At 37.5% G+C, this 18366-nt stretch overlaps 1 protein-coding gene across 4 annotated transcripts in view; it reads right to left on the reverse strand.

Annotated features, from left to right (window-relative positions):
- Positions 1-11549: 11549 nt before the first annotated feature.
- elmod3 (ELMO/CED-12 domain containing 3) overlaps positions 11550-18366 on the reverse strand; it is a 28576-nt gene continuing 21759 nt past the window's right edge. For all 4 annotated transcript variants that reach the window (XM_016505290.1, XM_016505291.1, XM_016505292.1 and 1 more), the window contains exons 7-13: positions 15564-15652; positions 15339-15462; positions 14053-14175; positions 13797-13927; positions 13634-13710; positions 13302-13429; positions 11550-11886 (exon numbers count right to left, since the gene is read on the reverse strand). In XM_016505290.1, the coding sequence (XP_016360776.1) occupies positions 11642-11886; positions 13302-13429; positions 13634-13710; positions 13797-13927; positions 14053-14175; positions 15339-15462; positions 15564-15652 (917 nt within the window). In that variant the 3' untranslated portion in view covers positions 11550-11641. The remainder of the gene's footprint in view (positions 11887-13301; positions 13430-13633; positions 13711-13796; positions 13928-14052; positions 14176-15338; positions 15463-15563; positions 15653-18366) is intronic.

Here is an 18366-nt window from a genome sequence, read left to right on the forward strand (position 1 = left end):
TAGTAAATTCAAATCAAATCAAAACAAAACAAAACAAAAATAAAAAATAACCATAGAAGCAACACCAGACAGATAGACAGAGAGACAGACAGATACTACAGACAGACAGATACTGCAGACAGACAGACAGACAGACAGACAGATACTACAGATAGACAGATACTGTAGACAGACAGATACTGTAGACAGACAGACAGATACTGTAGACAGACAGACAGATACTGTAGACAGACAGACAGATACTGTAGACAGACAGACAGATACTGTAGACAGACAGACAGATACTGTAGACAGACAGACAGATAGATAGACAGATACTGTAGACAGACAGACAGATAGACAGACAGATACTACAGATAGACAGATACTGTAGACAGACAGACAAACAGATACTGTAGACAGACAGACAGACAGATAGACAGATACTGTAGACAGACAGACATACATATAGACAGACAGATACTACAGATAGACAGATACTGTAGACAGACAAACAGATACTGTAGAGACAGACAGACAGATAGACAGATACTGTAGACAGACAGACAGACAGATAGACAGATACTGTAGACAGACAGACAGACAGATAGACAGATACTGTAGACAGACAGACAGACAGATAGACAGATACTGTAGACAGACAGACATACATATAGACAGACAGATACTACAGATAGACAGATACTGTAGACAGACAAACAGATACTGTAGACAGACAGACAAGATACTACAGATAGACAGATACTGTAGACAGACACAGATAGACAGACAGATACTACAGATAGACAGACAGATACTATAGATAGATACTGTAGACAGACAGACAGATACTATAGGTAGACAGATACTGTAGACAGACAGATAGACAGATAATGTAGACAGATGGATAGACAGAGACAGAGAAAGATACTATAGACAGACAGACAGATACTATAGATAGATACTGTAGACGGACAGACAGATTGACAGTAGACAGACAGACAAACAGATACTGTAGACAGACAGACAGACAGATACTGTAGACAGACAGACATACATATAGACAGACAGATACTACAGATAGACAGATACTGTAGACAGACAAACAGATACTGTAGACAGACAAACAGATACTGTAGACAGACAGACAGATACTACAGATAGACAAATACTGTAGACAGATAGACAAACAGATACTGTAGATAGATACTGTAGACAGACAGACAGACAGATACCGTAGACAGACAGACAGACAGATACTGTAGACAGACAGACAGATAGACAGACAGACAGATACTACAGACAGACAGATACTATAGATAGATAGACAGAGACACAGAAAGATACTATCGATAGATAGACAGATACTGCAGACAGACAGATACTACAGACAGACAGATACTGTAGACAGACGGATAGACAGAGACACAGAAATATCAGACAGATAGACAGACAGACAGATACTACAGATAGACAGACACCGTAGACAGACAGACAGATACTATAGATAGACATATACTATTAGGGTGACCATACGTGCCATTTTCCCAGGACGCGTCCTGGCCATGTAGACAGACAGATAGACAGATACTATAGATCAGGGGTGTCCAACCCTGCTCCTGGCGATCGACTGCCCTGCAAAGTTCAGCTCCAACCCTAATCAAACACACCTGAAGCAGAGACACAGAAAGATACTATAGACAGACAGACAGATACTATAGATAGATACTGTAGACAGACAGACAGATTGACAGACAGATACTACAAATAGATACTGTAGACCGACGGATAAACAGAGACACAGAAAGTTACTATCGATAGATAGACAGATACTGTAGACAGACAGACAGACAGATAGACAGACATACTGTAGACAGACAGATACTATAGATAGATGTAGACAGACAGATACTGTAGACAGACGGATAGACAGAGACACAGAAAGACACTATCGATAGAGAGACAGATACTATAGATAGACAGATAATGTAGACAGATGGATAGACAGAGACACAGAAAGATACTATAGACAGACAGACAGATACTATAGATAGATACTGTAGACAGGCAGACAGACAGATACTGTAGACAGACGGATAGACAGAGACACAGAAAGATACTATAGACAGACAGACAGATACTATAGATAGATACTGTAGACAGGCAGACAGACAGATACTGTAGACAGACGGATAGACAGAGACACAGAAAGATACTATAGACAGACAGACAGATACTATAGATAGATACTGTAGACAGGCAGACAGACAGATACTGTAGACAGACGGATAGACAGAGACACAGAAAGATACTATAGACAGACAGACAGATACTATAGATAGATACTGTAGACAGGCAGACAGACAGATACTGTAGACAGACGGATAGACAGAGACACAGAAAGATACTATAGACAGACAGACAGATACTATAGATAGATACTGTAGACAGGCAGACAGACAGATACTGTAGACAGACGGATAGACAGAGACACAGAAAGATACTATCGATAGAGAGACAGATACTATAGATAGACAGCTACTGTAGACAGACAGACAGATACTACAGACAGATACTGTAGACCAACGGATAGACAGAGACACAGAAAGATACTATCGATAGATAGACAGATACTGCAGACAGACAGATACTACAGACAGACAGATACTGTAGACAGACGGATAGACAGAGACACAGAAATATACTATCATAGAGAGACAGATACTATAGACAGACAGACAGACAGACAGACAGACTTCAGACATAGACAAACTATATTATAGAAAAACAGATAATGTAGACAGACACATAGATCAACAGCCAGACAGATACTGTAGACAGACAGACAGACAGACACACACACTGACCAACCAACAGACAGCATGCACCTCTCTTGTATTTTGTAAGCAATTCAGATCACGTCTCTATACTCACAGGAGAGCTGTATATTTGTGCTTATGGGTACACATCTGCCTTTGAATTGGATGAAAACATACATGAAGCACATCTCTGCTCAGATGCTGAATTGCCTGACCACAGTATGACCTGGGACGAACCACATCTGCAGACCCTAGCGAAGATCGTTAAGAAGGGAGAGCAGAGGGAGGGGAGAGAGAGATGGAAACAGGGCTTAAAGGGGGGTGTAAGTATAATCTGGTATAAAAGTACTGAGAGCAGGAAAATTGTCCATAAAGGAGGGAGGGGGAGGGAATGAACCAGAACATACAGCTGAGAGAGCAGAGTGAGATGCAGAGAAAGAAAAAGAAAAGTTATGAAAGAGTGAGACGGAGGAGGGGGATATCAGCCAGAAGGCTCCCAAGATTCAGATGGGGAGCAGGTTGAGAAAATGCCTCATCACGCACAATCTACAGTATTCAACTAGCACAAAGCTTTTGTTAAATATGCACAACACACTATAATCTAGATATTTTACACTTTCTGAAAGAGAAAAAATGTAAATCTGTGACACGTGGAGGGAAAGTGATCGAGGTAGTACAGTGTGTAAAGAAAATACAACTAACCATGAGTATGAACAAAGCTTTCATCATCTTAATCACAGAAACGCCAGCGTGCTTCTCTGACTCACAGCACTAAAATGCTGACAGAGGTTTGGCACAAACCACAGAGTCTGTGATGAAGGGGAAACAGGGTCTGCCCCAGCTTGCAACAATGTTTAAAACAGTGAAGAATGGGTGAGGGGAACTGTAGCCAATATGCTGATATGTGAAAAATGTATAGCCATCTCTTTTAAAAGAGTGGGCACTGACCTGATTTTTTTTTTCCAGTTCGGCAATGCAGGAGATATCTGAGAACAGTCTGATTACACACAGATGGGCTTTTTGCAAGAAAAATATATCTCTCCCTTTCTCTTGCTTTCGAGCATCATTACCCTGAAATTCAGTATTGAGTTGAACAACTTAATAATAGAATAGAACTATAGAAAATGACAGACATATTTAAAAGGACAGTTCATCCCAAAATGTAAATAGTCATTTACTCACCCTCGAGCTTGTACAACTTTGTTTCTTCAGTGGAGCACAAAAGGAGATGTTTAGCATAATGTCCTGGAAGCTCTTTTCCATATAGCAAAATAAAATGGGGACACAGGGCTACTAAGTTCACAAAAAGAAAAGAAAATAATAATAATAAAATAAATAAAAACCCCACAAAAGTATCAAAACACATGTGATGTATATTTTTATATATGAAACAAAGTGAAGAGATTTGCAAACTACTTTTACAGCTTTAATGTAAAATAAAATTACATTATTAATATTATATATATATATCATTTTTCTAAAATACTTGTTTAATGATTGTATTTTTTACATTTTATTTATAACATTTATTTATAAGCTATATTGATACATAATCACAAAATTTTGGCCAAATTGTGCAGCCCTACATAGTAAAAATAATCTTTAAAAGATGTAAATAAAACAATTTATTGACACGGTTTACAAAAAAATGGTTTCACTTTATTATGATGATCCCTTTAACGCATCCTGTTGACTATAAGTAACATTGCACCTACATACAGTATCTACTAACTCTCGTTAGAATGTTAGTAGAGTATTAGTAGACTGGTGGGGTTAGGGTTAGAATAAGTTGACGTACTTGCAACGTTACTGATTCGTCATCAGAATTTTCAAAAGGGACCATCAAAATAAAGTGTGACTGAAAACATTAACGGTATTTCAGTGTTTCTACTTTAAATTTCAATTTTAATTCAATGTGTTAATTGAAACTACTAGCAATTTCTATACCATTTTTTTCCCCAGTGTAAAACCAGCACAGCAAACCTGGATTTTTTAAATTTTTTTATTAATACAATCGCAATTTCTATCAGAAAAATTGCAATTAGATTTTAAAACTGTGCAGCCCTAATGTGAACCGATGTCAAATCTGGCATCATGCATTGTGAAATGCCTTTTTGAACGTACACCACCCCCAATCGTGTTTATTGTATGAAAAAGAGCAGCCAGGATATTCTGCAAAATAACTCCTGATTAATTCAGTCCCATTCTATTCGGCAAACAGTAGAATATGTTATTCTGTTAATATTTGTGAAATGTATGGACAGTTTAAGTACTACATGAAGTTGTGTCTTCCTGATATGATTTGATAAAGACACTCTACAAATGTTTTTGGATTCCTCTAAAGTCTCCTCTATTAATTGAGAACAGCACTGAGGCTCATGTCATTGTTTACATGTCGATGCGGTACAGACTTCCAATAAACTGCTGAATTTCTCCTTTTGTAATTTTCCCTTTGGTTGCCTGTTAAAATGGTGGATTATTCTTTTAAAACTTGTTATGCTGTAAACCTTTTATTACAGAAGTGAAAGCGATCCTTCTAAGCACTAGAATGAATACAAATATAACTCTGCTGTTTTCTGTTCTAAGCATGTGTCTACAAGCACATACTCCTTGGCCATCATTTGTGTCCTTCATCCAGACAGCATGTCATCTGGCATAAGCATTTCCAGCAGAGAGCGTCTCCTTCAGCCAAGCCAGATTCAAATCAGTAAAGAGACCTACAAGACAAAACAGCAAGAAATTGCAATGCTTTCAGTACTGTTGAGGATAAATTTAAAACAACTATTTATTGAATCTTGCCATGAGTTTGTTTTTGTCCTTACCTCTTAGGATGTTATCCTGCCTTTTTCTTTGGCACTCAACAAAGCAGGCCAGATGTCTGTCCTCCTTGATTCAGCAATTCCTGGAAGAATCACTGGCCCGTTTCTACATTGAGCCCCGAGAGAGCTGTCTGGATCTGTTACCCTGACTCAAGGACAGATGGACAGCGTCAGAGCCACTGTAAGGATGCCAAAACAGCAGGTTTACATTTGATGTTCTGATCTTTCAGCCAGGGAAGTTCAGGCCAAGCTCCTCAGAGAAGCTGTGTATAGTTGATATGCAGGAAAAAACACCAGATTTCATCAAGAGTGCCAAAACAGTCCTAATGAATTCAAATTAATTTATGGATGAAGGAGAAAAGCACTTCAAAAACGTGTATTTTAAAAGTCTATTAAATTCGTTCCAAAGCATTAAAGGCATTTAAAAGATTAATTTGTTAACATTGATGAATTATATATCATGAACAATCTACATTAAAGGTCATTTTTAAAAATATACTATAATTCAATGTTAATTCATGTTCATGTATAATGCATTATGAGATTAGTTCACCCAAAAATGAAAATTAGCTGAAAATGTACTCGCAACATGTTCTCTCATCACTTATTCACCAGTGGATCCTCTGCAGTGAATGGGTGCCGTCAGAATGAGAGTCCAAACAGTTGATAAAAACATCACAGTAATCCACACCACTCCAGTCCATCAATTACTCTCCTGTGACATGAAAAGCTGCGTGTTTGTAAGAAGCAAATCCATCATAAAGCTGTTTTAAATTTCAAACTGAGAATATTGCTTTCTCCAATGGAAAAAGTCAGAATCAGGAGAGAAATATGCACAGATTAAGCACCGTTTACAAGCAAAAACAGACCGAAATAGTTCTAAACAAATGTGTCAGTGGATATTGATGTGAGAGGACAACAGGGGATGGACTTTCTCGCTCTTTTCTTTGATGAACTGGAGTCATGTGAATTATTGTGATGATTTTATCAGCTGTTTGGACTCTCATTCTGACGGCACCCATTCACTGCAGAGGATCCACTGGTGAGCAAGTTATGTGATGCTACATTTCTCCAAATAGGTTCTGATGAAGAAACAAGCTCACTTACATTGTAGATGGTCTGAGGGTGAGTACATTTTCAGCAGCTTTTTATTTTTAGGTGAGCTATGCCTTTAAACGGTAATGTATAACTGTACAACTGGCAATGTTAAAACTCTATTTTATATATATTAAACTCTATATTATATATCTATTATATGTAGAGATTACTCCAAGCTGTGTTCACTGTTAAATAAAGTCGTGAAAAAAAAAACATTCCTTATATACCGGTCAAGATTCATTTTAAGTGTGGTTTTCAGGGAAGAATCTGTTGAATTCTGTGGAATGGACAATTTATCAGATCAGAGAATATGGAAGGTGAATGAATCACTCAATTAATTTAAACTAATAAACAAGTAGATGCATAGAACGTTCAGAATAATGGTGTTTCCATCAAATCTGTGGAGCTCTCTGTGGAGTTCTACAGCACAGATGTTATGTGGGTCTTTCTGGGTAGATGGCGTGCTCTATACAATGTTCATTCACACTCTATATAACAGACATTTGAGAAATGGTCAGCACTTTATAAAGCAATGCAGAGAAAAGTCATTCCTGATGGAAATCATAGTTGTTATTAATTAACAGATAAGAAAACACATTGAGTGCAGGACAGCACATGCTAGTCAGATTGCATCAGCCATTACAGTAGACTGACCCCTGATGGCCAATCCACACTTAAAATTCTAGAACAATCACTATGATGACCTGTTTAAACTAATTGGTTTAAAAAAAAAAAAGCACATGCAAAGAATTACAATTTATGACTTAAATATTTTTTTAAGTTGCATTTATTTATTACTCTTCATACGATACATCACTGTACCACCGCATATATTCTGAAATATATTTTCATTATAAAATAGGGATTCTACAATCAAGTTTCAGATATAATAAAATGCTCTGAAGGATCATAACAGACAATGACGATGCATCTTTAAATGAAGTGCAGGATATTTGTAATTTGATTCAGGGCAAATCAACAAATCAAATTTGACGTGGGGTTTGCATTTTCTCTAGAAATAAATTTCAGCTCTGTGGGCCAGACAGATGGAATGCTTTCTTGTAAAACACACTGGGAAAATCAAAACAGAGAGATCCTAACATTTAAAGACGGCAAGATCTCCCGTTAAAAGACCGCGACCTCCAAACCAGCTTCAAACCCACAAATGCTCCTTTTGGTCCAAACAAATATTGTTACATTGTGCCATAGTAGAGTGAATCGTTTTTGACATATTGTAACTGCAAAAAAACCATTCACGAAAGCACAGCAAATACCAAAGGCCACAAATTCGTCTGATTTGCTTCGACGTCAAACCATTAAGATTATTAAAAACATTCTCCAGCGAAGGTTCGGTTGCATTTCAGCGTGTAAGACTACGGTTTTCACAAACATGGGCTATAGAAATATATACTGTAGAAGTCAATATTTTGCAGTGCTGCATTAGTGTACATACATATACATACAGTACATTCCCAAGCTAGGTAGATTACTGCAAGAGACACCACACCATTTTGTGCTACGACGGGATCATGGCTGTCTTCAATAAAACATCTGCACAGAAGAGATTTGTCTAAAGCCTGAGGTATGCATAATATGCCCCGGTAACAATCATACTGTTACAATCATATATTTTTGTTATATATATATATTTATATATATATACACACACTTTAATAGTCATCTCACATACAGACCACCCTCTCCTTTAAAAACAAAACAAAACAGCAAAACAACCACTAAGCAACTAATTGTGCACAAATACACACAAAAAAGGTGCCAAACCAGGCTTATATCATGGTCGGGGTTATGGATGATTGCTCGATTTGTAAGTATGATTGTTCATAAGCAACTAGTAAACAAGACAGAAACACACTTTTGAGAAGTAACTGCACACAACAGCTCGAAGTATCCTAAAAAAGAAGGAAATACACGTGTGCTTTCCACCGTTTCTCAGGCAGTCTTCTCTCAACAGTTTGACACTGAAATCAGCCGACATACTATTATGCACCATCATAATTCACTCTTTCTTAGCGTTAACGTTGCTTTCAGCAGTTGGGTATGAAACACATTAATGCTTGCCATAGAGTTAACAACAGCACTGAATTGCATTGAATTCACTCAGATATATAGACGGATAATGAAAGTGTTGAACCTGCTTATCTAAACTAAATACAAACCAGCCAAACTAGTAAATAACCCAGGAAAGGGTGATTTGCCTTTGTATATAAACATTCTTTTTCCATCATGCTTTGCTCTTATTCAAGTTTATAAAATACTACTCTGCTTTATATAAAATTAAACTGGCTAAAGTGACAGGACTTCTAATATACATCCACTGAGTATTTATATTCATGTGTCGTTTAGGAAAAATAAAAACTACAAAAGAATAAAATAAGAGCGTAAAATGAAACCTGAAACATACAGAACGCACTGTACTCGTATTGTACAACAACACTTTGGACTAGGTAACTTAGACAAACATATGCAACCATACGGAGTTAGATTAACAAGATTTTTCAACTAGGAATTAAAACAACGATTCCTGGATGCTACATCTCTAGCGCTACCTGACATGCTAACAAGACGAGAGTGCAGAATAGGGTTGCAAAGGGAGGGAAAAGACTTTTCCCATCAAGTTTTTTTTCCAAATGTACAGTACGTCACCGTCAATTTACATGACTGTTGCAACCCTCACATCTTTATTGGACCTGGACTAGGGAGAACAAGACGCAAATGACAAAAATACATCAAATTCTCAACTATTTTCTGCACTAACCTAATGTGGCTCGACAGCAAACAAAGTATTCTACGCTTTTTTTGTGTGTAAATCAACAAGTCTCACGGTGTACTTGACTACACTATTGACAGGTCTCACACTTCTGTTTGAATGCTGTATGTTAGATGCAAGAAGTTCACTAGAGTGACTTTTTGCTATTTAAGTTTTCAACGTGTCTCATGCAACTCTGAAGGAAATAATTGTTAGGTTATGTATAACATACAGCTTAAATGACCTGCAGCTTCCTGGCTAATGTTTTATTTAAGCCATGTCTTATAGACAATTATCCCTAATATGTTTACACACTTTCATTGCTATAAGTGCTTCTGGGAGCTGTAACAATCTAATCACTATCCAGCAGTTTAAAATACACCATCTATGCTCTCAGTACAAGCTAGTAGACATCTTGAGAATGTGATGTCTTAACAAGTAACCAATAACAATTTTTTAGTACTATTTCTGGCATAACAGGATTCAAAACATAAATTGGGGGCTCGACCGGGATACCAGGGACCGGTTGCATAAAAGACTTTATAAAAGACTAGTCTTACAAGTTGTCATCAATTTTTTTTTCTTTAAGGCTGGTCATATTTAATTCTGTTACATAAAAACGTAGATTTGTCTATGTTGAATCCAAAAAATAAGACTGATTACCGCTTGGCTAACTGCTAGTTGGTCAGACTAGTTCGTAAGACACTGTCTTAACACAGAGGCTAAGTTTATGCAACTGGCCCCCAGAAATGATCCAGCAAAATTTTAACGACATGGGATCATCCTCACTCTCGTCCACAACATGTCAACATGTTCATAGTCATGTTATGACTACTTAAAACTGGAATCTACCTGCTATCATTAGAGGAAACATGTAGGATTTGCTTCATGCAGACAAGCGTAACTACACCTCCAAATATAACATTTAACTTTGATTACTGCCCTAATTTCAGCTCAACGCTCAAACAGTTAAATAAATTTAGCTTATAATTCAATTAATAGCGAAGAGTCCGCAAGTGTCAACGTTAGACTTGTAACTGAACTGCAAAATAGATACTCAAACATCCATACATTTCGGTCTACTGGTCACTAAAATGCACTTTCCCATCAAAAAGCCTGACTTTACAATTTCAGGCTCTTGTGGAAGAGTTCCTGCCAACAGAAACATGTCAGACAGTCTCTGAATCATATTGCGACATTTATCTCTCTAAAGGGACCAAAAAAAATAAAAAATAAAAATTGGCCTATTGAGGCTTATTTCCATCCAATGTTTTGATACCTCATTCCATAAAGAGCCAACATCAATATAAACTCTGCCAACTTTCTTGAACATTGACTCAGTCACAGTGAACATGTTCGAATGACCATGAGTTTCACAAGGCTTTCACTAGACTACAGTCTCCATCAAATACATGCCTAAACAGTCAGGCCATCACACACAGAAAGTCACTCTCACTCAATACCACATTAGTGGGTAAGGTGCTGGCTGGCTTCTGCAGCCATCTCCTCTGCAACTGCACACCCTTGAGGCCTGTAAACAGCGTCTCTTTCTTCCTGACAATTTCGAAACAACCTGCTGCCACTGAGGCAGTTAATTCTGAGATTCTCCTTTTCAACTTGGCAACTAAATTTAGTCTTTTTCATAGAAGAGCCAATAGGTACTCGAACAGAAAAAAAGACAGCAAATAGTTTTATATTTTTAGCAACTACAGTTACAACATAGACTTGTCTCTGAGTGTACTTAAGCATTAAAGGACAGAAAGGAAACAAAGAAACAACAAACTTAGAGCACAAGAGATAGTTGAGACTATACAAATCGAATCCCTCTCGGTCTCTCAGATGAGTCTTGCCTCGCCCTCCATCTCAGGTGGCAGCTCACACACTCCAGTGAAGTTCATCTCTTTGTCCTCCTTCCCGCCCTGACTCCCTGCTCGAGACGCAGTGTCACCAGGTGAAGGGTTGCTATGTGATAGTGTGTCAGGTGATGTTCGTAACAGAAAAAAAGACAGCAAATAGTTTTATATTTTTAGCAACTACAGTTACAACATAGACTCTCTGAGTGTACTTAAGCATTAAAGGACAGAAAGGAAACAAAGAAACAACAAACTTAGAGCACAAGAGATAGTTGAGACTATACAAATCGAATCCCTCTCGGTCTCTCAGATGAGTCTTGCCTCGCCCTCCATCTCAGGTGGCAGCTCACACACTCCAGTGAAGTTCATCTCTTTGTCCTCCTTCCCGCCCTGACTCCCTGCTCGAGACGCAGTGTCACCAGGTGAAGGGTTGCTATGTGATAGTGTGTCAGGTGATGTTCGGTGTCCTGTCCCAGCACGTCTCTCCTTCAGGTAACCCTCGAGACGTTTGAGAATCTGCTTGGGGTTCTTCTTAGCGAAGAGCTCAATTTCTGTGCATCACAGAGCAGAAAGAGACAAGAACAGGCTTTTTAATTTTTCAATATATAAACTCTAAAGTTAAACACAAAGCTCTTAATCCAGTTCATCTACACCAGGGGTGCCCAATCCTGTTCCTGGAGATCTACCTACCAGCAGACTTCAGTTCCAGTCCTGCTCCAACCCAACTGTCTGCATTTATCAAGAGCTACTGAAGAGATTATTTAGCTGGTCCAAATGTGTTTGATCAGGGTTGGAGCTGAACATTGCAGGATGGTTGATCTCTTAATGAAAAGGATTGGGCACCCCTGACCTATACAATTTATGGTAACCTAGCAGCAAAAAAAAAATTAAAAAAAAATAAATAAAAATTTTTTTTGTTTTTTTTTAAACTGGCAAGGTGACATCACAATCATGAGCATATTAGCACATGATCACCCATCTTTGCATTTCACCTAAGGGTGCAACAATTCATTTGCTTTCTTGATGCATTGATTACAAAATTTGCCAATTCACCTGCACTGAACTTGAAACATGGATTTTTGAATTGTGAAGTGTTCGTTGCAGTCAATAATCATTTTAAAATGCTAAAAATGTAATTAATTGCAATTCAGTAAAGTACCTTAAAATATCTTAAAATATATAAACATTAAATTAGTAACATGCCTGAATTAATGGAGACATAGTGAGTCATTACTTTAATTCATACAGTGAAGACTAAAGAGTTTAATTTTACATTTGATTATTTAATTTCTGTAGTATTGTTTTACTTAAATACTACTGTTAGATTGACCTACCTGAAAAACATTTGCATTTGCTTCATTCTATTTGTTTTCTTGTTATTTTATTACTAACTGTTTGTGTTTACTTACATTAAGTTAGTATTAGCTTTTGCTGTGGTATCGAAATTGTTAGCAAGAATTGTGAAATTTCACTGGTATCTTACAACCTTACCATAACAACCTTATTTCCAGCAAAAATTGTTCCAACAAAAATCTAAATGCTCTGAAATTGCAAAAAATATTCCTGAATCAAAAACCTCTGATTCATGAATTGAATCGATTTGCTGTCTAACCAAAGATTCACATTCCTAATCTCAACATCTATTCAGTATATAGCAACTATTACACTAATAAATGACAGTGTGGAAGCTACCCAATCAGAATAGAGGGCATTTACATGTAAAACTCTTAAAGGTACAGTTGCAAAAACAGCTTGTTTAATTTTAAGGGTCATTGTGAGTGGAAAGTGCTTTTTGCTGCAAACCTTTACAAGCATTAAATGGACTTTAAGGGTAAAAATAAAAGTAAATTATGGCACCTTCAAATGATTTTGACCAAATGACAGTGTCAATTCAAATCAATGCTGAAAGTCACTAAACAATACCATGCACAAATACAACACTGTTAATTTGTAACGGAAATGTCACCTTTGAGTACATAGCCAGAGTCAGAGATGGTTTTCTGCTGGCTCTTCCACAGCTGATAGAGGTACAGGAACGTTGCAACATAAAAATCATTCAGCACTGCCACGACCTGTTGCCTTCGGTTACACTCCCTATGTGACATCACAAAGCAACAAAATGTTTTATTGCCATGGAAACAACTGCAGAGATTATGAAAGGTTAAAGCGGATACCTCAGACTGAGGGCAAACACAGCCAAATAATTTCAAAGCTTGACAGTATGTAATTAATACTGTACAAAATAAACACCAGTTAATGTTCAAAAACTTCAGCTTCCTGCAGTGTGAAATGACTTACTTGGACAGCACTTCCTCCCTGAGAGCATGCAGGGCAATTCGCGTCATGTTGATTGACATCACGCAGAAGGGAAAATTCTGCATGTGTTAAAAATGAAAACGAGTGTTTTTATTGTCTTTGATAAGGTTGTAGCAAGTATATATTTGACTGTGTTTTGCATCACCTGGACTGGATGCTGAGAGAGTTTGTAGATTTCTCTAGCAAGTGGTAGAATCTCTGGGTCCATGACGAAGTAGAGCGTGTGCATCAGGCCCAGAAAACCAGTTCCCCTCAGATCTGTAGCAGGGTCTGCACCTGGAAGTATAACAAATATTACAAACGGGTGACTTGTATTTCATGACATCATGAAAATAATAAATTAATTACAGATTTTTTTGTTTTGATTAGACATTTTACGCATAGGTGCCTATTTGAGGTACCTTGAAAGCCCACGTTCTCCCAGTGTGGTCCATAGCGAGGGCAGTCAGCTCGAGTGCAGGTCAATTTCCTGTAGATGGTCTGGAGTACACGCATGTGGACTGACTGGCCATTATCCAGAGAACCTGCAGAATCACAAAACAAAGACATCACACCCAAGACATTTAGGCAGTTACTCTGGTAGCCATCTGAACAACTTAAAGGGGTCATGAAATTGAAAATCAAAATTTCCTTTATATTTACACATGTAAGAGGGTTACTCTACAATACAAAATACGGCAAACACTACTTATTATCAGTTCTTGGACCCCTCCTCTTCTCTATATACACTACAGCACTGGGACCCATCATACAGGTACATGGTTTCTCCTACCTATGCTGATGACATACAGTTCTATTTTTCATTTCAACCATCTTGGAGTAATGTTTGATGACCAGAAGTGACCACAATGCAAGGACAGCATGATCATGCAGGTTTGCATCGCACAAGATCAGAGAGATCAGGCCCTTCCTAACAGAGCATGCTGCACAACTTCTTGTCCAGACCCTTGTCATTTCTAGGCTGGACTACTGCAATGCTCTTCTGGCTGGCCTTCCATCATTTGCAATCAAACCTCTACAAATGATTCAGAACGCAGCAGCACACCTGGTCTACAACGAGCCCAAAAGGACCCATGTCACACCTCTGTTTATCTCTCTGCCTGCACTGTTCAAGACATTGATGTCAGCCACAGGCTCCATACCCTTAATTTTACAAGTCTACATCCCCTCCAGAAGCCTGAGGTTGGTAAGTGAGCGATGCCTCGTGGTACCACCACAGAAAGGTATCACTTTCCAGAAAATTTTCACTGTTCCTTGCTGGTGCAATGATCACCAGAATGCCAAATATTTTGAAATATTTAAGAAACAACTGAAAATTAATCTCTTCCATCAGCACTTAACTGCATCCTGCTGAAAAAAAATTATTCTTCTATGCTTTCACTTCTCCTTAGTTCCTCCTTGTTCTAACTTGTACATTTCTGAACAATGTCAAAAACGTTGTATTACTAGCACTTCTTGTGTTTATTGGCTCTTTTTTGAAGAATCGCACGCCCCTTGACATGGGTGTGTAAATAGAAGAAATGTGCTCAAAATACAATATAAAGATCTAAAAACACATTTCATACCCCTTTAACTGATTCATCAACACTGAAAAGCTATCCATTAGAAGTCTTACTAAAGAGATGAATGCAGTCATTGAAACAAAGCATGTAGCTACTTGACTTGTCAAGTCATATGTTTTACTCACACTGTGCGATGGCAAACACTAAGTCTCTCTCCTCTACAAGGTCTTTGTGTAGCCGTGGAGGACCGAACAGGAAATGGGTGATGGCGGCCAATCCAGTCCTGCGAATGGTGGGCTGAATGTTCTTCTAATAGTGAACAAAAAGTATAAAGAAAAAAGAAAGAGAGTCAACCATATTCTTCTCCTTTGTGAATGTAGTCATAGTGTAGTTACTTATAATAAACTCACAAGCAAGTCTCCAAGATCAGTGGTCTGAAAATGCTGCAGAGCCTCATTGAAAGAGATCAGCGGTGATGGAGTGAGATCCTCAGCAAAAACTACAAGAAAAACACGCTGTTTACTGACAAATGACCAAACAATGCTTGGTTCAGTCTGGAAAATCAGAATACAGAGATGTATATTTCAAAATTAAGTTTTTTTTTGGTGTGTGTACTGAAGGCTTGTGAAACTTAATTTCTGACTGGTTGTGTGGAACTTATCCTCAGCTAAGCCCCATTGTCACATTTGCATGTTGTTTACCTGCCAGCGCTTATACTGCCTCTGTCAAACACGGAGCAAGACGAGTTCACACTGAGTAAATTACCTTAAAGTGTTAGTTCACCCAAAAAGCCCATAAATTACTCACCCTCAAGGCATCCTAGGTGTATATGACTTCTTCTTTCAGACGAATCCAGTCGGAGTTATATTAAAAATTGTCTTTGATCTTTCAAGCTGTTTAATGGCACTCAGCGGGTGTTGCAGTGCATCAGTCCAAAAGAAGTGAAATAAAAAGCGGCCATCCATAATAAAATGGCTCCGGGGGGTGAACAAAGTCCTACTGTAGTGAATCGATGCGTTTTTGTAAGAAAAATAGCCATATTTAAAACGTAATAATAAATTTAATCTAGCTTGCGCTCACTGTTGTACACGGAAGCAGCTCCAGCGGATGACGTGTGAGATCAGCTTTGCGCCGCTCAGAAGTGACGAACGCGGAAGCACAGCGGAGAGATCAAAACAAAACAACGGTCACTAATTAGATGTACAAAATGAGGATTTCTGAAGAAGAATCTTGGAGGATTTCGATATAAGCCAAGAGGAGACTGGTTTTCCTTTGCTAAAGTAAGGAAACTTTGCTTCCTTTGCTCGAAAGTGACTCTAACTTTTTGAATATGGATATTTTTCTTACAAAAACGCATCGATTCGCTACAGGAGGCCTTTGTTCACCCCCCGGAGCCGTGTGAGACACTTTTTTATTATGGATGGGCGCTTTTTATTTAACTTCTTTTGGACTGATGCACTGCAACACCCGCTGACTGCCATTAAACAGCTTAAAAGATAAAAATCAGTTTTTAATATAACTCCGACTGGATTCGTCTGAAAGAAGAAAGTCATATACACCTAGGATTAACCATGTGTTTGCACTGAGTAATTATATGTAGATGTCAAAAAGGTTTTGAACAACAAAACATTTTAAAATATTGAACAGATAGATAAAACAGTATTTTTTGTATTTAAAAAATACAAAATAAGTACAGTATTTATTTATTTATGAAGCTGTTTCATATTTTTTTTTAATTACAAATTTATAAAAAATGTTGATAGTTCTGCCATTACTGTTGATATTGTCATAAGAATATTACTTTTGTCAATACTTCTTAATCATGTTTAATCCCTAAAAATATTGTGACAAATTACTGTAAAAGTTTTTGTAAAAGACTATATCCGGATCGGATTCAGATCAATGATCAAAACAGAGATGGAGTAGATCGCTTCCATCAACACCCCCAAAGCTTGCAGTCCTATAGCGCTTCATGGATTGACATTTCATTCTGTAACGTTAGGCAGTTTTGATTTAAATGCTGTTTAATGTTTGATGTAGGGCTGGGCGATTTGGCAATAAAAATAAAATCTCGATTTATTTCAGAACGTTTGACCGATTCTCGATTTTTTACGATTTTTAACTAGTCAACTTAAAAATGTACAACATGATTCAAATAACTTTTTCTTTATTAACCCTCTAGTTGAAGAAAATTATTTTCCAAGTGCACCACACATGAAGTTGTCAACATGATGTAAATGTTAAACAAATCACTTGTTAAATACCTTTGCAGAAAAGATGCATGAACTACAACTACATCCTGTACAAACTTGTCTTATACATGTTATATGTTCAGAAATAATAGGCTACAATGAAAATGCTTCAAAAAATTCTCAACAGTCAATGTAATTCAAATTCAAAATGACTGACTTTATACATACAAACTGCACACTTGTAAATATATCTGTACATTCATTTAAACAATTACATTTCTTTATATTTCTACTTCTGTATATAGTGCATTATTTAATTTTCTGTTTTTCTTAGTGTTATACTCCATATCTACTGTGCAATTCCTATGTCTGCTGCACTAGTCTGAACTATGTCCATACTTTATTCTGCACTGGAAGCTCCTGTCACTAAGTCAAATTCCTTGTGTGTGTAAACATACTTGATAATAAAGCTCTTTCTGACTACTGACGGTATAACACCAGTAGACTATTAATAATAAATGTTCTGTGAAAACAATGAACAGCAGCTTTCAGCCTGTCACCATGATGCAAACATGAAATATCAGACATACAGTAGTAGTTCTTTACATGTTTTTTTATTCGATTGCGCTGCTTTTCTATTGTTTTTGCTATGTAAATGGACGCGTTTGACTGTTGCGCTTGCGTCTCTTGCAGCGTCTCATACATTAAAACGGCATTTTAAAACCGTGGCACTCAAGTTAAGAGAAGTTCAACTCCCATCTTCTTGCATATTTTTCCTATTCCTCTTCATGCGTCGTGTCTTTATCCACACAAAAGTGCATTCTGTGTGAATGGCGCCTTGAGATATGAGCGAGTCACACGTGAGCGGTTAATCACATGCGCCGACATGCGGTTAGATCGTTCTTTTCTCTTTACTGTTATCACCGGCATATTGTCAAAGTGTCTAGTTCTGACGTTTGGTAATATTTCTATTCAAAATCGCGATTCCTCGATTTCTAAAAAATAAAATCGTGGCAAAAGA

The sequence above is a fragment of the Sinocyclocheilus anshuiensis genome, unplaced genomic scaffold, assembly GCF_001515605.1.
Source record: "Sinocyclocheilus anshuiensis isolate Anshui unplaced genomic scaffold, SAMN03320099.WGS_v1.1 scaffold366, whole genome shotgun sequence".
Classification (NCBI taxonomy): Eukaryota; Metazoa; Chordata; class Actinopteri; order Cypriniformes; family Cyprinidae; genus Sinocyclocheilus; species Sinocyclocheilus anshuiensis.